This window comes from Camelus bactrianus, chromosome 18, assembly GCF_048773025.1.
Source record: "Camelus bactrianus isolate YW-2024 breed Bactrian camel chromosome 18, ASM4877302v1, whole genome shotgun sequence".
NCBI classification, from domain to species: Eukaryota; Metazoa; Chordata; class Mammalia; order Artiodactyla; family Camelidae; genus Camelus; species Camelus bactrianus.
In genome coordinates this window covers 26,692,862-26,716,277 of record NC_133556.1, presented here as the reverse complement: position 1 = coordinate 26,716,277, position 23,416 = coordinate 26,692,862, and the positions used below count along the sequence as shown (strand labels likewise).

Below are 23,416 nucleotides of genomic sequence, written 5' to 3'. Positions count from 1 at the left end.
AGGTTCTGCACCCCAGTACCTAGGCTGGACCGCCCCACCCCAACCCCGGCGCTGCCGCCCCTGCCCCTGCCTCCGGGAGTGACTCGCGCACCTATGGCTGTGGCCTTGGAGGCCGAGGCCGCCGTCTGAGCCCTGGGAGTGGGGGCAACTGGACCGGAAGCAGCGGGCACTGCATGGACTCGATGGGGTGAAATGCAGGAATATGGCCTCCTCAGGTAAGGATCCAACTTGGTGGTCTCGGCGCCTGGAGCGTCCGGGATGAGAGCCTGGACGTGGGGAGATGACTGGGACACTGACTTCCGGGCCTCCGACTCAGGTGCGCACCTTTCCTGGAATTGTGTCAGAAAAGCAGAGACCAAGCCGACCCAAGCATCAGAAACAGCTTCCAGGCAGAAAGGTAGGTGCCTAGAGTGACACAAGACCAACACTAGCTTTTGGCCTCCTTCATCCCTAACCCTCCGCCGGGCATGGGTGTTGGCTAATATCCCTGCTCCTCGCCCATTCGTTCATTCATTAAGGAAATATTTGCATCCCCCATGTGTGTCAGGGCGCTGTCCCCGAGCCCAAGGACACAGTGCTGATTAGAAAGGACAAGTGCTTCCCCCATGAGGCTTACAGTCTGGGCAGGACCAGATCACAGAGGCAGGGATTCCTTTTAACTTTCATTAACTAAAATTGGGGGGAAAAAAAGTTACTGAACATTTAAGCCCCTTCAAATTCTTCCTGATCTTTGAAAATACACTCCTCTCTCCCAGAATGTTATCCACGAATAGACGAAAATTCTTGCGAGGTCGTTGGATTGTTACTTTACTCCATTTAGTAAATAATAAACTCGTCCCCAAGGGACTTTCAATATAAATCTACCTGGCTTGGGGTGTATTTAAATATCTCCTCGAATTATCTTGAAAAATGCACACTTCAACTATTATAGTTGTCACTTTAGATTTTTTTGTAAGTCATTGGTGTCCAAAAAACAAACCCCCAAACCATAAACTATTTATGTAAAATCAATAAAACTTGATTATGACTGTTAAAAAAACAAACCCCAACTTACTGTTTGTTCAATAAATATGAAAATAAAAAATTAGGTCTAGTATTATCCAGGTCAGCAAAAGCACCCGAAAATACTGACTGATGGGGTCTTCATCTTTTCTCTTATCTCGTCAGTGATTGCAACAGAAAAATGAATTTCATTGTATTTTCAGTTTCCATAGGATTCCTCCACTTGGGATAATTCAGGGCAAAAGGAGAAATCCTTCTCCTGCTCTGAGAAGAATTACTATTAAAAATGCTATGATTCCTTGATTAGCCTCTGGTTAACCCAGCAGCTTAAGTGCCTGTCTCTATACTGCATTGGTAACATCTTTTCCTGCAGCTGTAAGCCCAGCATTTTCCTCTGGGTGGTTGCAATCTTGAAGGAGCAATTGTAGAGTGTTTATGGCACAGCCAGACCTCTTACTGAGGACCAGCCTTGGTTCAGAAGCACCGAGAATTTTGATGAGAACCAGAGTGAGCACTGCACCTGTCCGGGTCTTGCATCAATGTCTGTAACTAGCTGTCCCCCAGACTTTTCATCTTGTCTCTTTGGCAGGAGCCAGCCATTGGCTCTGCAAGCCCCAGATGCAGTCTTGGCTTTGCCATTTGCTGCTGTGCGACTTGGGCAAATCATTTAATTGCATCCCTTTGCTCTGTTGCTCCAAGCTCTTCTGTGGCTTCCTACTGCACTTAGAACTAAACCCAGGCAGCTCAGCCTGGGGCTCATCCCACAGCCCCTTTCTACCATGGATCTTGTCTTCTGTCCTCTTTTTCCTTTGCCTTCTAATTCCTGAAAGCACCAATCTGATGCCACCTCCCTGGCCTGGCCTGGAATGGATGCTTCCACTCCCACTCTTCTTTTGCCAGTTCCTCTTCACAACTTTTTCCCCCTCAAATGAGTTGGCTTAATTCCAGGTGATACAGGATTCAGGAAAAAGAACAAAACCTTAAGAACACACTTTGACAGGATTCTGGGCTGGATTTACTCTGATCTCACAGCTAAGGCTTAAATGTCTGAGAACTGAAGAGAAGGTGAACTACCATTTTTTATTTTTTTAACCGAAGTTTATTCTTAAATGTACAATAGGTCCCAAGACATTGTAGCTATAGTCACTGGGAATCCAGATGTTTAAACATGCATGGAATTAAGGATCATCATTGCCTCAGGCACTAGGAACAGATTACTTTTTGCCAGATTTCTTTAAAAAAATTTTTTATTGAAGTATTGTCAGTTTACAATGTTGTGTCAATTTCTGGTATACAGCATAATGTTTCAGTCATACATGTACATGCATATATTCCTCTTCATATTTTTCATGATAGGTTACTACAAGATATTGAATATAGTTCCCTGTTCTATACAGTAGAAACTTATTTATGTATTTTATATATAGTAGTTAGGATCTGCAAATCTCGAACTCCCAATTTTTTCCTTCCCACCCCCTTCCCCCACTGGTAACCATAAGATTGTTTACTATGTCTGTGAGTCTGTTTCTGTTTTGTAAATAAGTTCATTTGTGTCTTTTTTTTTTTTTTTTTTTTTTTTAGGTTCCACATATAAGTGATATCATATGGTATTTTTTTCTTTCTCTTTCTGGCTTCACTTAGGATGATGATCTCTGGGTCCATCCATGTTGCTGCAAATGGCATTATTTTATTCTTTTTTATGGCTGAGTAGTATTCCATTGAAGAAATATACCACAACTTCTTTATCCAGTCATCTCTGTGGATGGACATTTAGGTTGCTTCCATGTCTTGGCTATTGTAAACAGTGCTGCTATGAACTTTAGGGTGCCATATATTTTTGAATTAGAGTTTTCTCCAAATACATGTCCAGGAGTGGGACTGCTAGATCATATGGTAAGTCTATTTTTAGTTTTTTAAGGAGCTGTCCACTCTTTTTAAAATGTTCTCTCTGTGCACTCTTGTTTTCTTTATAGCACTTCTCACAGTCTGTGATTCACTCACTGATTTTTTGTTTACTTTGCTTCCTTCTGTCTTCCCCTACTGGGCTGTAAGCCACCATGTCTCTGCAGTTCATTGGTCCCCAGCTTGACCTCTTAGTGGCTTTATTGTCCATGTTGCTTTGAACTCTATTAGCTTCTGGGACCCACACTCTTCTGTGTTTTTTGTTTTTTGTTTATTTTCTTTCTCTACTTTTCCAGTTGTCTCCTCACAGTCTTCACCAAGTCCTCTTCCTCTACCAGACATGTAAGTGTTGGGACCCTGCAAGGGCTCTGGCCTAGAGGGCCTCTTCTCACTCCATTGCCGTTGAGCCTAGGCTGGATTTAGTGATTGCTTCTAATAAACAGAATCCAGTAGTAGTGATGGGGTGTCACTTCCGAAATTAGGTGGTAACCAGGCTGTGGCTTTGTCTTGGGGGCCCTGTTATGTGCCCTCTCTCTCTTGCTTGCTCACCCTGGGCCAGACACATCTGTGGAGAGGCCCATGGGGTGAGGGGCCAAGGCCAACCAACTTGGATCCCCTGCCCCCCAGTTAAGCCTTAAGATGAGACCACAGCCCCAGCTAACAACTTGACTACAACCCTTGACCTTGTGCTAGAGGCACTCATTTGGGTGCCGAAATTGTGAGATAATAAGAATTTATCGTAAGCTGCAATGTTTTGGGATTATTTGTTATGCAGCAATAGATAACTAATACACCTCCCTCAGTGGTTTTGTAGCTGCTGTGGCCTCAATAATACTCTCAGTGCCAATACCCTTGTGTTTATATTTTGCTTCTCAACTCTTTATCTACTTGACATTACTACTTAGATTTCTCATAAATACCCCAATGTCTTCATGTTCAAAACCAAATGCACCTAGCCACTTAAACACTGGCTTTGCTGCCATTCACTGCAGTATCCCCACTGCCCAGCACATAACAAACACTCACTAAATGTGGATTGAGTGAATATTCCATGTCAAACCCAAGTCTTTCTTGGTATTCTTTATTTCAGTAAATGTAATACAATCCAGTCTCTTGCTCAAGCCAGATACTTGGATTTATCCTTGACCCTCTTGCTTTACTTCATCCTTACATCTCATCAGTCTCCAAGTTCCATAGGTCTGGTAGCCTAAATATTTTTCAAATCTATTTCTCTACCCTCACTGCCGCTACCAAGTCGAGATCACCATCATCTCTTTCCTGGGTCATAGAAATAACCTAACTGGTATCTCTCCTTTCACTCTCTCTTTTTTTAAAGTAAACTTTTAGGTGTAACATACAGAAATGTGCACTAACCAAAAATGAAGAGCCTGATGTATTTTAACCAAGGGAAAACAGCCCTTTAGCTTCCCAATTAACATCCCGAAGAAATCAGAATTTACTGTTGCTCTCGGGACTACTCTGGTGCCCTCTTCTGGTCACTTCTTCTCCCCCATAATCTCTATCCTGACTTGCAACTGTAACAGATTTGTTTTTGAACTTCATGTAAGTGAAGTCACACAATAAAAACTCTCATCTGACTTTACTCACTCTACAGTGGGGGACTCAACCACACGTTGCTTATTCCCTGAATGGTATTCACTGTTGTGATATTTATTTGTACTGTGGCTAGTTTTCAGTTTGGGGCCACATTTAGTAGTTCTTGTATGTCTCTGGTGACCATATATGTGTGTTGCTGTGGGGTTCATGCCCAGCAGTGAATCGCTGTGTCAGAGGGTAGGTGATGCCCAGCTTCAGAAGATTCTGCCACAGTTGTCTAGAGAGCTTGTATCATTTCCCCTCCCACCGTCTACCGACTCATCTTGTGCATTTCCTGCCCCAGTCCTAAGATCAGTCCTTTCTCCATGGAGCCCTGATTCCTGCCATTATCTGATTCTTTTTCACATTATAAAGCATTCACAAAAATAGAATTTTTAAAAGGATGAGAGAAAGTGAAACTAAAGGAAGTTCTACAGTTTTTTGCACATCCAATGGAGTAAAAAGAATAGAAAAGATATCTGTGAAAGCCCACATGACGTGTAAAGGAGGGAGTCGGAGAGCTGACGGCAGGGGACAGAGACTGCAACAGGAGGAAGGAGGGGAAAACATTAGCTGAAAAGGACATCAAGGGGGGGTTGCCTGAGTTCCACTGTCATCTGCTCCCATGAGGGGCCTCCAGTAGGGGTCCTCTGATGCTGAGCCAGTCAGGATGCCTCCTGAGTACCCCAGTCCCCACCTGCTTCAGTGTCGTTAGCTTTTGTAAGTGATTGTAGCCTGAAACTCTACCCAAGACTAGGGGACACTTCAGGTATCAGATAGCAGGAAGTGGCAGCAGCAACAGCGAAGGGTATTTTAGGTTGATGACAGTGTCCTTGTTTCATAAAAATGCAACAACTTCTAAACAGAATGTAACTTAATTTACTCTAATATCTATCCACAAAGAGCCAGATGGAGTTGACTCTTGAGCTTGGTTTCAATAGAGAGTCCCCTCTCTGCCTGTACTGTAAGCTGTCTTTAGCTCCCAGGTGGAGACAATGTTCTGACAGTTGGGATGTGGGTGTTTGGGGAATATATCCAGCCAACCCTACAAAGTTTCAGGGCTTTTCTGGCCTTGGTGATCACGGCTTGCCTGGTTGAGGCTGAAGCTGCCAGCCTTGACATTCACGGTAAGAAGTGCTTGGAGTTGCTGCCTAGGGAGGAGACTCCTGTCCTCCTGGAGCTTGCCCAGGGCAGGAGAGGGCCATTTCTGCCAACTTTGATGGGGCAGGCTTCTGGGCCAGCATCATAGCTGAGATCCAGGAGCCGGGTTTCGGGTTGGCAACCTCTCTGGCTGCCCTGTTTGCAAGATCAGATGTTACACTTGTTCACCCACTGGAAAGGAGCAAAGGGTCCAGCTGCTGGGTAGTTCCAGTTGCAGCTAGGCAAGGGCATCAAGAATTGGATGGTGAGCAGGCTCCTCGTTAAAGAGACTGTGATACAGCCATACAATAAAATATGCCATAGCTGAAAAACAGCAAGGCACTGCTTGAGAATTGCAGGATGCTTGGCACGTAACCATCCATCCAAACCTGACCTAAGAGACTTGACCAAACTCTAGCATGGCTTCTAGAAGCATAAGGCTAGGATGACCCCTAAATCGCGTGCCTGGGAATGTACTCAACGCTGCCAGTAGGATGTACTATTCTAGCTAATACCTGATGCTAGGTCCCTGACCTCCCTTTCTTGGAGCATTTACTGAAAAGCTCTTATAATTGTGAATACATGTCTCTTACAACCCAGAAGCATCTCTCACAGACCTGAGAGCCATTCTTCTGAAATGTACTCATCAGGAATGTCAAGGCCTCTATCTCCGTTCTCCGTGGGAGGATAGGCTCCTGACTTCCACACCTGCCAGCCAGCAGACACACCTGATCTAATCGCTTCTTCACTGCCCAGCTCTTTGTGATTTTTCATTTTCACTTTTCTGACTCTACTGAGAGCCCCCACCTCCTTATTCTCCCTTTGAAACACCCAGTCGCCTCTACACAAATCAAACGGAGCACAGCTCTTTCTCCTGCTATCTGTAGTTACCGAATAAAATCTGTTTCCACTGCTTTATAATCTCTGGCTGTATTTTGGTCTTTGACAAGCTCCATGTTTTGTTTTGTTTTTCTCTATATGTTTTCTATACTGAAAATCTCTAAGATGTGTGTCACACACACACAGTGGGCAGGTCAGCAGCATATAATACACTCCTATTTTTGAAACAAAACAAAACCCGGAACAGTTCTGTGCGGGGAGACCCTTGACCTGGGAGGCTGGACGGGTCGCTGGGCGGCAATTCGTGCTCCCGGGTCCCCCGGCACCAGTGCTCTAGGGCGGAGGGCCGTCGCGCAGACAGCCTCAGTTTCCCCACGGGAACGCCGACTCGAGGGCTCCCGGGGCTCTTCCCCGCAGTCCTCACCGCCCCCGTTGCCCCCAGTGTCCGGGCGCCACGAAAAGGCGGGAAAACCGGAAGTTGGAATGAGGCAGCCGGACGAGAAATGCGGGCGCACTGGCAGGGTCAGGCTGCACCGATGTGACCCTCCCACCTCGGAGGGGCTGCCTCTCGGGGGCGCGGACGGGAGCGCGCAGGTAAGGGCGGCAGAGCGGTACCCTGGTGGGGCGGGGCCATCGAGGCGACAGCCAATCACCAGCGTCTCCAGTGGGTGCGCTGACGGGCCGGGGCGGGGCAGAGTCGTTGCCTGGGTGACGCACTCCCAGCGTTGGAGTTCTGTGGGCAGCTGATCTGGGCGGCACCGACGAGCGGACGCGGGGCTCCTGGGCCTCCAGTGGCTCCGAACGCGTCCCAGCTGCCGCCGCCTCGCATCAGGGAACGGGGCCGCGGGGTTTCCTCCACGCCCCCGGGGGTGATAGGGCCGCCGCCCGCGTGAGCTCTCACGACCTGGTCTCCAGCGGCCCTGGGAGTTCTTAGTTATTTTTCCTTCTTTAAAAATTTTCTATTTCTGGGGCCCCAACTACCTAACACCTTACACTGGCTTCCTTTTCTTCTTTTTCAATGGTTACCATCTGCTCTGCGGTTTACTCGATTATTCTATTTTTCTTGGCTTCTCATTCCTTTATTTGCCCCTGATCATCTCTCCTTCCTAAGGTTAAATCTCTACATTGCCCTGTCTCCAGCCTGGCTTAACCGTCTTATTTAGTACACGTTTGTTTTTGTTTTTCTTACTTCAGATGATTTTTTCTAGTTTTTATTATTCTGGGTGTTTTGGTGAGGTCCTCTTTAAGACCCGAGTCAGCTTGCAGGCCAATCTGAGGATACATCATGATTTATTTACTAAAGGTGGCATATTCTTACTCAAACTCACGGAAGCCGCGGGAGACCAGAGTTGACATTTGTTGAGTGTTTCCTGTGCCTAAAGCTCCAGTAAGTGCCTTCTTCCACGATAGTTATCTTGTGACCAGGCTCCTGAGGTAAGTACATCCCTAACCTGGTGGCCTGTGAGTGCAACAGCAGATGTTTTCTGCTGGAGTTGTATGCAGTTCTTAAAATGTTTTTTTGTTTGTTTTGGTCATCAACATTCAAAAGTTAGGATATTTCACATACAAATTGAATTTTGGGGCTTCTCTTGAAAAATCCCCAAGCTTTGGCAATACTGAGCCCCCAGCTGCCTCCTTTAAACAAAATATGGTTTCTTGAGGCCCCCAAAGTCCCTCCCACTTTGGTCTTATACCCAAGACACTGGTCGTTTATGGTACTGCCTGGTTATTGAAGGCACTTAGGTTTTTGATCTCTTCTTTACTTATTGACTGTTTACGATTCTCTCTGAGTGGAAAACAGTATTGACTTGACACAACTTTGTTCATCTCTCTTTACCTTAAAGTTTAAAAGACCTGGAAATATTGACCAGAGACAAACCCCAGGGGCAGTTTTTCTTTCATCAAAGCAGTAACAGAATCAATCAGAATCCTATGACTCCTAAAACAAATTGGCCTCCAACAGCTGAATTGCAAACTCAAAATGATGTAAGGTCCAAGTGGCAATCTGAGAGCAGGCCCTGAATGTGAGAAATATGGGTCTGGGGTTGCTAGATGTTCTGGTTTCTCAAGAAAATTGATTTTATAGGAACTCTCCTAATGTTTAAGTGTTAAAAACTAAGTTTTAAAAAAATTAAACCCTTGTGAGCACACACAGCACACCCATGGGGTGAGACAGGGGCCAGTTGTACCTGTCTTGCTGAGTGAAGTGGGTGCACCCCAGAGGACTCTGATGGGCCAAAGGCGGGGGGCATGGGAATGTTTCCAGGAGGAATCTTTCCAGAATCTGACTACAGGGCTGGCCTTCTCCCCTTTCCTGACACCCATCTCCTGTGCCCTGCCCAGCCCAGGAGAAATGGGTTCCCTGCCCCAGAAAGTGAAACACAGTCTCTATTCTTCCATTGTGGGGTGCCTTAGTTCTCCGGGTCTGAGGGGAAGACAGAGATTAGGTGGTGGAGTATGAAGCCACCATAGAAGTCTGAGAGTTTGAGACCCAATGGGTAGCTGGGTCAGACCCCTTTGTACCTCTATCCCTAGGCTTGAGAGGGAGTTGAGGGGAGGGTGTCTGGAAAAATCAGATAAGCCCATATCTTTCCAAGGTGTGAGGCATGAGGGTTAGAGGTGGGTAGAAAGGAGTTCCCAGGACTCTCTGGTTCCTAAGTTTGCCCTGAAGGAGGGAGAACTCCATGCCAGTCTTGAAAGGTGGGGGGGAGGTGGGAAACCGGGGGACCTGCTGACCAGTCTGGGAGCCTTAAATCAAATCCAAGGACATCTCCACGGAGACACCTATAAAACTTTCAAAAGCTCTGTGTGCTGAAAAAGACCATCGTGTTCCTTCACTCAGCAAAGTGCCCTTCGTTTTGTGAGGACAGCTGCAATGCTGTCTTTGAAATGTCAAATATCAAAATCCTTCCACAAGGTGAATTTTCCCATTTTGGCGCCCTTGCTTGGCGTGTGTCACGAGTACGTACCGGGTAAAGCGATCCTGAGCCGGCAGTGCATATCTGAGAGTTACCTCCTGGCCAAGAACAGGTGCAGCCTGGCTCGGGACCCCAGACCCGGAACCCTCCAAGCTGGGAACCCTGTAGGGCAGCAGCTGCGAGGGGAACGGGATCTGGGAGGGACTTCCTGTTGTCCCTAATCCCAGTCTCCACCAGGCTCCCCGCGCCCGGTGTAGGCTGCGGAGACTCCCTTCCCCGGGGGAGGGGTCCCCGCCGCCCGAGGTGTCCCCTCCACCTCCGCCTCCGCCTCCGCCTCCACCTCGGTGAGAGGGGGGCTGGGAGGGCACCTGGATCCCGACACCCTCGCGGGCGGCCAGCTGGCAGGAGGGGACGGGGTCAAAGGTGGAAGGCTACGGGCTGGCGGGGAAAAGGAGGCCTGGACCCGGGTTCGGGAAGAGGAAGGACATCATCTGTCCAGGACCGTGAGCAGGATGGACACCCGGCCTGGGCGGGTGGTTGCAACCGCAGGGAGGGCTGCTGAGAGCGGGCAGCTCAATTTCTGGATCCCAGGCGGGACCGAGTCAGGTCGAGCGCAGGGTGTGTGTGTGTCCTGGGCCCGGGAGACAGCGGGGCCTGGATTCTTATGCGGAGCTGACTGTGGTGGGCGGGGCCCCACCCAGCATCTGTTTTGTAGGATCGCTGCAGATCTTCTGGCTCCTGATGACAGGAGATACAGCTTCCAACTCTCCCTGGCTTTCCCTAACCCAGTTGCTCTGAAATTCGGAGTTCTTGCTTCAGCGATAAAGGGGATAATACAAAATAGCATTCTGTCAAAGTGAGGGACCAAAAAGCAGCATAGAGAATGAGGCCGTTGGAGGGCATCTGGGAGGCTTTATTTCTGATTGGGACCAGGAATGGGTCTGGTCCTGCGTGGAAATTTGGGGAGCTTGAAATGTCCAAGAGATGCTGGCTGATTTCCTCCTGTTCTTCCAGACTCCTGGCCAGAAGCTAGAGGGGGCTTGGCCAGCAAGAGCAAGAAACAACTCAGCTGTGCTTTCTAGCTCTGAGATAGGAAATGTCTACAGGCGGAGGAGGCATCTGGGCTACCCAGGACAAGGAGAGAGCCCGAGAGGTATGGTTGGGGTGCTGGGTAAGGGGGGCATGCACTGGAAGGAACTGGAGTGGGAGGGGATTTTCAAGGCAGGCCATTTAGACCAATGGAAGAGTTAGACTCACTGGGAGAGTAGAGGCGGTAGATGGGGTGGGGGGTGTAGAAGAGAAGATGGTTCTGATGGGAAATACCTTCCACCTGGGGACTGACTTCTATGGGATTGCTTTGCTTTGCCTGGTGAATTCGGTAGTCTGCAGACCAAAGGCTACAGGGATAGTAAGGAGGCTGCATGGGTGTCAAACCAGAGAGTTTTGCTCTCTGAACAGCACTTACAGCACATGCACAAGCCTCCGTCTACTCTCCACTCCCCTCCGCCTGGGACCCCGTCTCCTCCCTCTCTGGATCTAAGCACATAGTCTTCCCTGTACCTGTTGCCCGTGTGTGTAATATAACCTGCGGGGGAACCAGGGTCCCTAGGCTTAGGACTGGAGCTGGGTGTGTGACCTTGAGCAAGTTCCCTGGGCTTCGGGGACCAGGTGTGTCATCTATAAAATGTGGATCACGTGCTTGCTGTTCCCACCTGTCGCGCCAGGTGTTTGGGAGGCTTGGGAATTATGGGCATGAAAGTCTTCTGTAAGCAGTTCATCAGCCCCTAGGAGATCATTATTGTAACGTACACAGCGAGAACTCCCACAGCAGCTAGAACGTAGGTCAGAGGAACCTGGATACCCTCAACTAGTATTTCCGGTGGTTGTAAGTACAAATACAAATCAAGTATTCTATTTTCACACCATAGAAGCACAAAGAATTTTTAACTCTATTCAGTTTCCCTTCCATAATGCTTTTGTAACCCCCAGTGGGCCTCACACATCTGCAGCATTCTCTGCTGATGTTGGATTCTGTCAGCTCACACAGCAGAGTAATAATAATAATTACTGACGCCACTCTGTTCAGAATATTCAGGAGCAGGAAGCTCATTTTCACAGATTATCTGTGCGGGAGGCAGAGCAGCTGAGTCTCAGAGGCCACCTGGCCCGGGCAGCTCCCAGGCTCTCTGACTCCTGGCCTGAGGGTCTTTCTCTTTCAGACCTTAATGGAGACTGAGGTGAGTGGGAAGGTGGAGGGCTAGGCTTGAGTTCCCAGCAGAAAGCTGGCCAGTGCCCAGTGCCCAGTGCTATGGATGAGAATGAGGCCTCAACAGAGGTGTGCAAGGAGGAGAGACTTTCCCAAGGCTCTTGGGGTCTGTGGGAAGGTGATGTCTGCTCAGAGTTGAAAGGCTAGTGAGGGCTGATTCTGGATTCGAGCCCTGGTAGCCTGACTCCAGAGCCTGCTCCTCACCCTCCCAGAGGGCTGGGGCTGGGGCTGGTGTGAAGAGGGGAGGGAGGGCCCTGGACTCCCATTGTGGGGGCAGTGTGAGGTGGGTGAGCCTGAGAGTTTTCTTTCCGTCAGACTGAGGTGGGCACGAGGCCTTGGCACAGCTAGAGGTACATTGGGCTTTTTTTCCCTCATGAAAAAATTCACAACTGCTATGACCAACTGAGTCAGGCCTGAAATGGCCCAAGGCCACATGCCTTCCTGTCACTTTCAGGAAATGATGGCCCTGGGGTGACTTGTAAGTCAGATGCAGTTGCATTCAAGTCCTGGCCCAGTCACTCCAAGCTCCATGATCTTGACCACTGTCTGATCTTGGAGCCTGGGTTTGTGAGTTTCCTGTATCTGCTGTAACAAAGGACCACAAACTGGGTGGCTTATAACAACCAGAATTTATTCTTTCATGCTTTTGGAGGTGTCGGCAGGGCCCCTCCCTAGGTCCTAGTGGAGGCTTCTTCCTGCCTCTCAGCTTCTGGCCACTCCAGGTGTCCCTTGGCTTGTGACAGCACCACTCCAGTCTCTGCCTCCATCTTCATGTGGCTTTCCCTCTGTGCTTTTGTGTCCTCTTCTCTTATAGGGACATCAGTCATTGGCTTTAGGATCCAATTTTGATGACTTCATCTCAAGATCCATAATTAATTACATCTGCAAAGATCTTTTTTTCCCAAATAAGGTCACATTTTGAGGTTCTGAGGAGACATGCATTCTGAGGGTACACCATTCAGCCCAACCAACTGTATTAGGTGTCCTCATATATTAAAGACTAACTGTCCACACTGCTATGGGAGGTGTGAGCATTGAATTAGGAAGAGGCACCTGCCCTGTGGGCACCTGGCAGGGCCTTTATGAGCCTTCCTTCCTCCCCTCACTGTCCTGCCTCATGGGGGTGAGCCAGGCATGTGTGGGTCTCTGGGGATGGAGTTGGAAGCAAGGCCAGCCTTGCATTTGGTGGGTGTTCTGCCACCTTGGGTGTCTGCCTCTGTGGGTCCCCCAAGCGTGGAGTTCGGCTGCATCTCCCATCCTCCATCCCAGTGCTGATGGGGTTGTTGCTCCTAGATTTCAGGTCATGGGCATTCTTGTCAAGAAATGCTTTCCAAGTCGGAGGAGACAGTGCCTTTGGGAGCCGCTCAGGAGTCACCCCACATCAAGATGGAGCCAGAAGAGTCACACCCTGATGGGGCGTCACAGGAGGCCAGAGCTCAAGGAGTGCGGGGCTGGATGCCCCTAAGCCAGGACTCTAAAGAGAAAGTGCATTTCCTGCCTGGTGGAGGTGAGGAGGGGGACGTGGGGAGAGGCACTTGCCCAGGCAGCAGAGGCGGGGAGGGGCTGGGAGGGGAGGAGCTCTCCTGCCCTGGAGATGGCCCAGATGTCTGCCCTACCTGCCTCTTAGGGGACGCCCCCACTCACCCTCAAAGCCTCCTGACCCTCTTTTTGGGTCAGGTCACGGGTAGAGTTGGAAACAGCCGTGGGTGTCCTTGGTAAGCCAGGCATGAGCTCGCTCAGGGGGAGCAGGAGGGCCAGGCAGGACAAGGTGGCCACCTAAGGACCTCTCTCCTCTCTCAGCCCTCCCCTCCCCCCAGATCCCTGTACTTTCCCAGGAGGGGAGGACCAGAGACCGGCAGATGGCTGCGGCACTCCTCACCGCCTGGTCCCAGGTGAGTGTCCCCATCCAAGGCTGGAGGAAATGCCAAAGGACAGGGAGGGACAGTGTCTCTGACTGAATCGTCCTCCGGATCTGAGCTCTGAACTTGAGGGAGGGGGCCAGAGGTCCTGAGCTCTGACCGTGCTGCCCGAAAAGAACTCTTGTTTTTGTCTCTTGTCTTCTGCTGCACACATTCGCTTTGCTTTTGCCCCTAAAAGAGCCTTCCTTGGGCAGCTGTCCTGCTTCACCATCAGACCCGAGGACAGGCCTCACTCGAGTCAGCACGATGGGAGTCTGGGGTCTCGCCCATGTCTTGTCACCACCAGGCTCCTCCACCATGTCCTGGCGTGTCCTGGAGAGTGGGCATTTCATGTTGTTTCAGATGCCAGTGACCTTTGAGGACGTGGCTCTGTACCTCTCCCGTGAGGAGTGGGGACAGCTGGACCACACACAGCAGAGCTTCTACAGGGATGTCCTGCAGAAGAGGAATGGGCTGTCCTTTGGTAAAGGCTCGCTTGTGCTGGGGTGCTGCTGCCTGAGGTCCTGGGAAGTCAGAGGTGGGCCCATCCCGCTGTTGCCTCCGCCTCCCTTTCCAGGGCTTACACCCCCTCTTGCTGTTCATCCAGACCTGGCTGTTGTGGAGAGCCTTCCCAGTGATGGACATGTTCTGTCCATGGATATGGTAGCCACCGGCCAGATGTGGCTACTGAGCCCTTGAAATGCATCTAGAGCAACTGAGTTTTTGTTTCATCTCATTTTAATCAGCTCAGACTTGAGCTGAAAATAGCCTCATGTGGCTAGTGGCCACTGTGTTGGACAGTGTGGACCTAGGGACCCTGATTCTCTTCAGTTCTCCCCTAGTGCTTATTCCTGGAGTTTCACTGCAGCCTCCTTCAAGCCCAGCTTCTGAAGTGTCTGAGCAGAAAGCTTGGTTCTGGAGTCAGGTTGCTAGCCTAGGGGGTCAGGAATGGTGCCAGCTAATCTCTCCTGGCCTTTGACTCTGAGATGTCCCATCTGCCCCAGGGCTGTGTCCTCTTCTCAGAGGGGCCTTGGCTCCCTCTGTTTCTCTCATGGTAAGTAGTTTAGTCCCAGGGCTTTGTCTTCAGTTCCAGGCTCTAGTTTCTGTGGCAGAATTTTATGAGGGTGTATGGAAAAATCAGAGCGTTCATTCATTCATTGTCATTCTTTCAGTTAGTTAGTCTGTCAGTCAACGCACTTCTGTTGCCTACCTGCTAGTCCAGGCAGAGCCAGGGGCTTGGTCAGTTTACCCTTTGACTTTGACAGTGGGCCGAGACCCCTCGCCGTCCCTGGTGGGCCCCAGGGTCACAGCAGCCGCCCTGCTTATTATGCCTTTAATTATCTCAAGTTGCTCACAACCCATTGTTAACACTCTCTGGGCCCCAGACCAGCAGGTCCAGGCAGGTCCTGGGAGATCAGAGGGAACTAGCACCCACTTGCAGCCCCATGGCGGGCCTCATGAAAGCCCTAGACTGCCCAGTTGGTCCAAACATTCCTTCCCTCCCATGGGGGTTAGATCAGGGCATGGAGGCCAGGGCCCCTCTACTCTCTTCCTGACCTGGCCAGAATTTCTAGGCCTTCACTGTGGGGGACTTGGCAAACAGACCTTTGGTCTCTGACTTCTAGGCAGTCAGTGTCCCTAGCTGTCTTAGCCCAGGCCCTCCACTTGGCCTCTTTTTGCCCACTGTCCCTCCCCCAGTCCTTTCTGTCTGTGGTCTTGGAAAGGTGCAGGTACAGGAGAGGAAGACAGTGTTTTGTTTCTGCCATTGCTGGGCCCACTCCTTGGGGCTGTGTGACATAAGGGGGTGGCCAGCAGCTGACCTGGCCCAGCCCCTTTCCCTTCAGTTCTCTTGCTTGTTCAGGGAAACAAGACAGATTCCAGATGCAGCCCAGGAAGAGTGTGTGTGGCAGTTACCCTGGAATGTGCATCCTAGAGATGGGGTGGCCACCTCTGCACCCCCTCTCCTTGTGCTCCATCACCTCTGGGGCGGGGGTGGGGGTATGGGGGAATCTCCTGCTTGCAGCCCAGAAGGGCCCTGACTGAGTGCAGCATCTCTTTCCAAGCAGGGTTTCCCTTCAGCAGACCTTTCTGGGCCTGTCAAGTGCAGGGCAAGGGCGAGGCCTCAAGCTCCAGCCGACAGACAGGAGATGAGGAGAGGAGAGGTGTGTGCAGCAGTGACAGGTGGGCGGGCCCCGGGGCAGTGTGGTCATGGTTGTCACTCTCTGGTGCTCTTTGTCAGAGTGCTCTCTGTTTCCCATGGGGTGCAGACACAACCCTTCCTGGGGCAAGGCCACAGCCTCCCCTCCCCTGTAGAGGGTGGCTCTTCCGGGGTTCCCCACAGGTCCTGGCCCTTATCTCCACCTCCCAAATTCCCCTGAGTCCCTTGTGAAAGCCTCTCTCTTGCTGGAAACCCTCTTTATCCAGGAGCCATGGAGGTGGGGAAGAAGGAGCTGGCCCCATCCCTGGCAGCCCTCAGGGATGTGAAGTCCTTCAAAGGCAGGGTGGAGAGAGCCCAGGGGGACGCCCTGCAGTGCGGGCAGCCAGCGGCCAGCGGGCAGAGCCCAGGGCCAGCCAAAGACGATGTGCAGTCCGCTCCCTTGGAGGAGGGACAGCCCAAACCAGCCCCGCCTGACAATGGCCTCCCAAAGGCCCAGGAGGGTGGCTTCCCAGAGCGACCCAGAGACCAGGAGACCACCGCCCCTGAGAGCAGCGAGGAGGGCCTGGCTGTCGACGGCGACGCAGACAAGAAGACCTACACGTGCGAGCAGTGCGGCAAGGGCTTCAGCTGGCACTCCCACCTGGTGACGCACCGGCGCACACACACGGGCGAGAAGCCCTACGCCTGCACGGACTGCGGCAAGCGCTTCGGCCGCAGCTCGCACCTCATCCAGCACCAGATCATCCACACCGGCGAGAAGCCCTACACCTGCCCCTCCTGCTGGAAGAGCTTTAGCCACCACTCGACGCTGATCCAGCACCAGCGCATCCACACGGGCGAAAAGCCCTACGTGTGCGACCGCTGCGCCAAGCGCTTCACGCGCCGCTCGGACCTGGTCACCCATCAGGGCACCCACACGGGCGCCAAGCCACACAAGTGTCCCATCTGCGGCAAGTGCTTCACGCAGAGCTCGGCCCTCGTCACCCACCAGCGCACCCACACTGGGGTCAAGCCCTACCCGTGCCCCGAGTGCGGCAAGTGCTTCAGCCAGCGCTCCAACCTCATTGCCCACAACCGCACGCACACCGGCGAGAAGCCCTACCACTGCCTCGATTGCGGCAAGAGCTTCAGCCACAGCTCGCACCTGACCGCCCACCAGCGCACCCACCGCGGGGTCCGGCCCTACTCCTGCCCGCTGTGCGGCAAGAGCTTCAGCCGCCGCTCCAACCTGCACCGGCACGAGAAGATTCACACGGCGGGGCCCAAGGCCCTGGCCATGCTGATGCTGGGGGCGGCCGGGGCGCTGGCCTCACCCCCACCAGCTCCCACCTAGGAGGCTAGGAGGGAGGGGCCAGGTGACGGGAGCAGGGGAGGGAGGGAGAGGAGCAGCTGGGGGTGTGGCCTGGTGAGGCCCAGGAAGGGAGCCGGGAGGTGCTGGCATGGGGGTGGGGCGCGGCAAACACGGGAGGAGCTAGGGTGAGGAGCAGGCATGCTGGCCACAAATTAAAGGCCTTGGAATTCAAGCCACAGCCTATAGCTCTGTCTCCTGGGGCCCTGGAGGCTGACCCTGGACTTGGGGGTGGAGGGTGAGGGGAACTCCTGGGTCAACCATGCATCTTCACTCAGCCATCACTGAGTCATCCCTCTGGGGGCTTGGACAGCTTCCTCCCTTGCCTTGACCTACCTAGGGACCCATTCCAGATTCTACAGGCCAAGGCTTCTGAGCACAGAGGTTTCCAAACCCGAAGCCCGCTAGCCACTTCTGAAATCGTGGACTCCCGGTGGGGTGGTCTGCTGGTGTTGTCACTCTCCTCCCAGAGGCATTGCCCACTGAGCTCTGGACCCTCCCTTGGCTCTTCTCTTTGGGAGCCAGGAGCAGGGCAGAGCCAGCATGAGAATTCATGTTGAGTGTCTCCTGCCTACCCTGTCTCCTGTCTCAGGCACCAGGGCCTGCATTTTGTGACTGGTCATTTTAATCTGCATCCACTGGGGCTCAGCTGTAAGCCAGCGAGGCTTTCTCACTTACTAGGAACCACTGCCCCTCCTGGTCCTTTCTCAGGCTGCTGCCAGCTCCCTCTGCTACTTTTCACCTTCTTGGCCTCTGTCCTTTATAATTTGCCCTACCCACCCCTGCCTATCTGTCTCACTCCTGGCTTTCTGTATTTTTACCTCTGTAGCTTCCCATTCTCTCATGTTTCCTGGGGAGGGTGGGCTCAGCCTGCTTATTATTCTAGATTTGCTGGTCAGCTCTTAAGATTACATTCAGTTCTGATGCCAGCTGACTGTGAGGATGTCTGCATTGGGGAGGCTGCTAGGACCCCACCTGTCTCTGCGGATCACAGGGCCTGCAGGGCGTTCGCAGCCCTGGTTGGCTCCCAGCCCCTAAGGGATGAAATGGCTTGAGCAGGACTGAGACAGTAATAACAGCTGCCAGTCATGGAGCAGCTGCCCTGCCAGGCATGGGGCCAAGCACCATATATGTATACGTCACCTTAACTCTCTGCACCTCTGAGCAGTGGGTTTTATCTGTCTTATGCATGAGGAAGCAAGTTGAGAAGTCCAATAACTTGCCCAAAGTCATTCAACCAGACAGCTGGAAGCTAGGATTCAGGTCCGGGACTTTTATCCTGTAAAGAATATCTCTGTTTCCATGCACCCCAACAGCTATTGACTGTCTAATTAGTGCATGACATTATGAAGCAGGGCTGTCTAAAAAGAGTAAGGTGAACAGTAGAGTTGACCTTCAGGGGCATTGGACTCAGCTGGAGATTGAGGGGTGATGTAATCAGCTGGTTGCCAGGAAGCTGCTGACTAGTGGGGGCCCAGGCAGGACTCGGTAATGTCTAGGGTTGGGCTGCTGGCAGGAGTGGTTGAACTGGTTGGCTCTTTCTTGAAGAGGTGAGAAAAAAAGCAGTTTCTTCCCTCCAGCTTGTCTTCATGGCAAGGGTCACTCATCCAGAAATGGGGTTTCTCTACTTGGTTCAGTGTGAGGGCCTGAGGGGGTCTTGTTCACATAAAGCAGGCTCACTGCTTCCAGGAGCTTGTCTTCTGATGCAGAGAGACAGAGTGAGAAAGGCTTGTTAAAACCAACTAGGAACTGTCATCACTTGGCTGAGTGGAGCACAGAGTACTCATTAGCACAGTGGGTATTCACCTGCCTTGATTTCAGTTCCTTGGGCCACGTGGCCCTTGTGTTAGAACTCGAACTGCTTGGAGGTCTGTCAAGTGAGCCAGGGAGCCATTTAAAGTCTTTGCTCTGGCTTCTGAGGAGCTCAGAGACCACAACATCCAGGAGAAACTGTGTCCCCCTTTCCATAGCACAGTGCAGAGGGGCCTGATTCCAAGGGTGCCATGAGTCTCTGTCCTCTTCTCCCTAGAGATCCATCCAGAGGCCACCATTCTGAGATAGATCTGGCTAGAGAGTTTTAAGAGTGGCACTTGGCAGTTTGGGAAATATTTGACAAAAACAGTTAAGACTGAGGAGGTAGCTGGAGCATCGTGGAAGAACCTAGACTGGCAGGCTGGATGGTGTTCATGATTTGGCGGGGTGATGGAACATCACTGAGCTGGGCTGGGGGTGGGGAGGACTCTAGAGAAAGGTTTTGGTGGCCCTGGGGAGCTGGTGAGGAGGCTCAGAGGTGGCATGCTTCCTCCTGGCTTCTGCTTACATCTGACAGCTTCTTGGCACAGGGGAACTGATTGCCACGGTTAACCTGCGCACCTGGGCCTCATGGAATAGGACTAGGGAAAGGCCGGCGGGGTTGGGGTTTGGGGAGGTATTTCCTCGGGGCTTCCTACCCTCTCTCTGCGCCGCCAGCCCAGGACCTTACTGAAGGTGCGCAACCTTCCCCGGGACAGGCCGGGTCGTAAGTCTCAGCACAGCGCTAGGCTGGCAAGTCCTTCCTGAGCTCGTGTGACCCCGCGGGTGGTGAGGTCTGGAGACCCACCAGGGTGTGTCGGCGGGTTCGCCTCTTAGTCGGGAAGGTGGGTTCCAGAAGGTCCAGTCCCTTCCACTCTGCGCTTTGCCAATCAAGTGCCGGGGTGGGTGGGGGTGGGCTCCAGCAAAACTGGCCAATTACGGCTGACGTTTTTTCTCGGAGAACCCCTTTTTTTCCCTCCACGCCCCAAAGCCGCACGGTTGCCTGGCAACTTTTCCAAGCTCTGAGCTTTGAAACTTTGGCTTTTTCCCTCCGCCCAGTGTGCGTTGCGAAAGGAACCAACTACCCCGGCTGGATTCCTGGCTTTATCGCCAACCGCCGAGAATTCGGAGTCCGCGCCGGGCCTACCACCGAGATGCCGACCCTCCTGCTGTCCCAGGGAGGGAGCGGACAGAGGGCGGGGGCCCGGGCCAGAGCCACTTCTGGCTTCGCGAGCGGAGCTGAGTCTTGTTGCTGCCCAGAGATCCGGGGAGCCCGAGCCCCGCGGCCACATCAGGCGGTGACAATGGCCGGCATGTCTGCGGCGCCGGGGGAGCTTGGACACCGCCTGCCGGCGCTCTGGCTCCTTGTGAGGCCTAGAGCAGGGCCTAACAGTGCCGCCTGGAAGAGGACGCCGGTGCGGAAACGACCTAGAAGACCTTGGTTCTTTTGCTGGGAGCCAGGAAAGCTGAGGCAGTCAGCAAGGGGGTGGGGGGCGCGTGGTTCTGGGTGGTGCGGGGGTGGTAGCAAAGGGCGGGGAAACGTTAAATAAGGGCTTTGCTGCATTCACTCATTCATTTTTCAAATACGAAACGAATGCCTGAGTTCCAGGTCCTTTACTAAATATTAACGAATAAGCGATGAAAAACTGAGACAAGAACCCTGCCCTCACAGGGTTCTGCTCTACTGAGGGAGGCTAAGTACATAAATGACACATACATCAATTTCAAGTAGTAACAGATGCCAGAAAGAAACGAGTGGGGTGAAGCAATAGAGGCTGTTAGGAACTGGTTGTCAGAGAAGGCCCCTCCAAGGAGGGGATGTTTAAACTGAGACTTGAAGAATAACAAAAAGCCCTTTTACAAGGATTTCAGGGCAGAACCTTCTAGGCAAGGGGAACAGAATGAATAAAAGCCCAGCCATGAGGAAGAGGTTGGTGTTCCAGGAAGTGAAATGACACTGTTTGGGGCGGGGGTGGGGGGGATAGGCAGGAGAGAAGGCTGGAGAGGTGAGACTTATGAGAGGCTGTGGCCTGACGTTTCTCCCTGGTGTCCCGTGGAGGGTGGAGAACAGGAGGTTATGAGGATGGTTCAACCTTCCTCATGTGCATGCTCTTTGGCCATCCTGTGATCAGGCAGGCTTTCTGCCTGGGTTGCAAAGGCAGCACTCTGGCCTATGCCTCAGTCACCTCCTAGAGCAAACACCAGTTTTTCTGTTCTCAACTAACAAAGCTCCAGGGTAGCCATGAAGATGAATACAATCCTACAGGGCACTGATCAGAACAAGTTGGGCTCAATAGACAGTTAATCATAAATCATTTTTAAAAATCTTAACATTGTTTAGAGAGTTCTGTACAATGAAAAAGGCTAAGAAAATAGTGTAAATTCTGGAAATGAATAAAAATTTTCTGGAATTTTATTTTTTTCATTATAGAGTGTATTTTCTAGCTAGAAAATAAACACTATCAGGAGGAAAAGAAAGTGCAATAAGGTGGTCAATTTCAATATAATTATATACAAATAATTTATCATCTACAAGCAATCCCCAATAATATATATGGTAGGTGTCCTAGTTATGAATTGTCTCTCAGCCCCCAATACATCCTTTTTGTCCTGCTTTGTGATAATGGAGCCGGATCTGTAGGTTTCCCCTTTGCAAGCCAACTTGGTGTTAGTCTTTGTCGGTAGAGGGCATTGGAAGAACACTGTAAGGCCACAGTGGAAAAGGATTTTTCAAGTTCCTTTCTTGCTCAGTTTTCCACTGGGGCCAGTAGGGGGAGGAGAAGGAGCCTAGTAGCGTCTTTATAGAACAGTCTTGGCTCATCCCCTCCAGCAAGTTGTTCAAGAAAATGCAGTAAAGTGTATGTAGTAAGCATCCCCAAATACAGAAATAGGGAAACAGTCCAAATGTCCAAGAGTAAGGGAGTTTAAATGGACTATGGAAATTTCATGGTATGGAATACTATGGAACTTGCAAAACGGATGATTTTATTTATAAATGCTGACTTGGAAATATATCTTTTGAGCCAACAAAACCTTATATAGAATGATTCCAGATTTATATTGGAAATATTCATAGATGTAGAACTGTAAGAGCAGACTAAAATATTAATAGTGCTTATTTCTGAATGGCCTTATTAGAGATATTTTAAACTTTCAGTTATTTTTACCTTAAGTTACTTAACAAATAACGTGCCAGGCACAATATTTTAGGTGCTAGAAGTAGCGCAGTGAAAACATCCTCATGGAAATTATAGTCGAGTAGTGGGGGGGGGGATATCATACAAATACGTCAGGTAGTGATAAAAGTTAGGGGGAAAAATAAGGCAGGGCAGAGGTATGGCCAGGGGTGGGGTGGGGGTTACAGAGGTGCTGTTTACATAGGGTTAGAGAAAAACTGCTTTGAGGGAGTGCCATGTGAGCAGAGTGAGGAAGCTAGCCTTGTGGATATGGGTACTTTTATTATAATTTCCATACATTCTTAAGTTTCTTTCCTACACTAAGGACGCAATACTTGCATAATCAAACAACCACCACCACCACAAGAAATGGTTCTATTTCAGAAAAAGATTCGGAGCCTGAGATTTCCGAGAAGTTAAGAAAAGGGTGGGAGCAGGTCCAAACGCATGGAAAGGAGAACCCAGAGCTTCCCCGACGCGGCCTGCCTGCTTTAGATTCTCCCCAGCCCGGAGACCCCCGCCTTCCTTCAGTCCAACATGCTGGTGGGAGAGCGCGGGACTCCTCGGGGTCAGAGTCCCCAACTGCCGTGTCCTGCTTACAAACCCTGGCCGACCTTCGGGGACAGAGAATCGCCGCAGGAAGTTCCGTGCCCTTCACTGGACTGCATTTCCCAGGAAGCTTCAACGGCCCGAGAGGAGCGGCTAAAGACTTGGGCGGGGGCGGAACCCAAAAAGCTATAAATGAGTCTCTCAGGGCCGAGCGCCAGCTCCTGGCCCACCGCGCCTCCAGCCCTCGACCCACGCTGGAGCGGAGTCAGGGGCGGAAGGCAGCGTCCGCACTAGAGCATCCCTTCCGGCGGAGCGGGCGCTCCAATCGTAGCTGGGCCAAGCGACGTCTCTGCCCACCAGGCCAGCCTTGGCCTCCTCTTTTCACCCCTTACAGGTGAAAGCAGCACACAAAACTGAACGATAAACGGAGAGGGAGGAGGACCGCGAGGGTATTGTCGCACATCCCAGCTGGGGGTATAGGTGCTGATGCGCATGGCGTCGCTGCCTTCTGATTGGCCATCCTTGGGCATTCTCCCCGTTCATTGGCCGTCCATCAAGGAGGAGGCAAGTTTGATTGACGAACAGCCTCCTGGGCGGTGTAGTTCGTAGTGCTTGCCTTGACGCATGCGCAGTGTCGTTTCCCCGCGAGCCCACACGAACTTCCGGTCTGGGACCTGGCGGCGGAACTGGGAACGCCTGGGAGACTGTGGGAGGTGTGTGTTCTGGGGGCGGGACCAGCGACGCGGGCCACGGAGCTCAGAGGTCGAGCGCGGGGCTCCGGGCGACCAGGATCGGCGCCCGGAGGCAAAGATCGTAGAGGGCGCGCACCACT

At 51.7% G+C, this 23,416-nt stretch overlaps 1 protein-coding gene across 9 annotated transcripts; it reads left to right on the top strand.

The window, feature by feature from the left end:
- The first annotated feature begins 66 nt into the window (after positions 1-66).
- Positions 67-17,243, top strand: ZNF205 (zinc finger protein 205). 9 transcript variants are annotated; one of them, XM_074346419.1, is made up of 10 exons: positions 67-215; positions 317-397; positions 2,644-2,895; positions 6,923-7,914; positions 10,413-10,551; positions 12,958-13,171; positions 13,465-13,556; positions 13,926-14,100; positions 15,629-15,724; positions 15,987-17,243. In XM_074346419.1, exons 5-10 carry the CDS (start codon positions 10,495-10,497, stop codon positions 17,051-17,053), a joined length of 1,701 nt encoding a protein of 566 aa, XP_074202520.1. In that variant the 5' UTR covers positions 67-215; positions 317-397; positions 2,644-2,895; positions 6,923-7,914; positions 10,413-10,494; the 3' UTR covers positions 17,054-17,243. The 9 variants fall into 9 exon arrangements, with proteins under 9 accessions (XP_074202520.1, XP_074202518.1, XP_074202521.1 ...); XM_074346417.1 differs by having other exon boundaries at positions 2,644-7,074; positions 7,784-7,914; XM_074346420.1 differs by lacking the exon at positions 2,644-2,895.
- Positions 17,244-23,416: the final 6,173 nt, after the last annotated feature.

Coding starts and splice junctions, on each gene's coding strand:
- ZNF205 (XM_074346420.1), top strand. CDS start 10,495: ATGTCTACAGGCGGAGGAGGCATCTGGGCTACCCAGGACAAGGAGAGA. Junction 10,552..12,957: donor ACAAGGAGAGAGCCCGAGAG/GTATGGTTGGGG, acceptor TGTTGCTCCTAG/ATTTCAGGTCATGGGCATTC. Junction 13,172..13,464: donor GCATTTCCTGCCTGGTGGAG/GTGAGGAGGGGG, acceptor CTCCTCTCTCAG/CCCTCCCCTCCCCCCAGATC.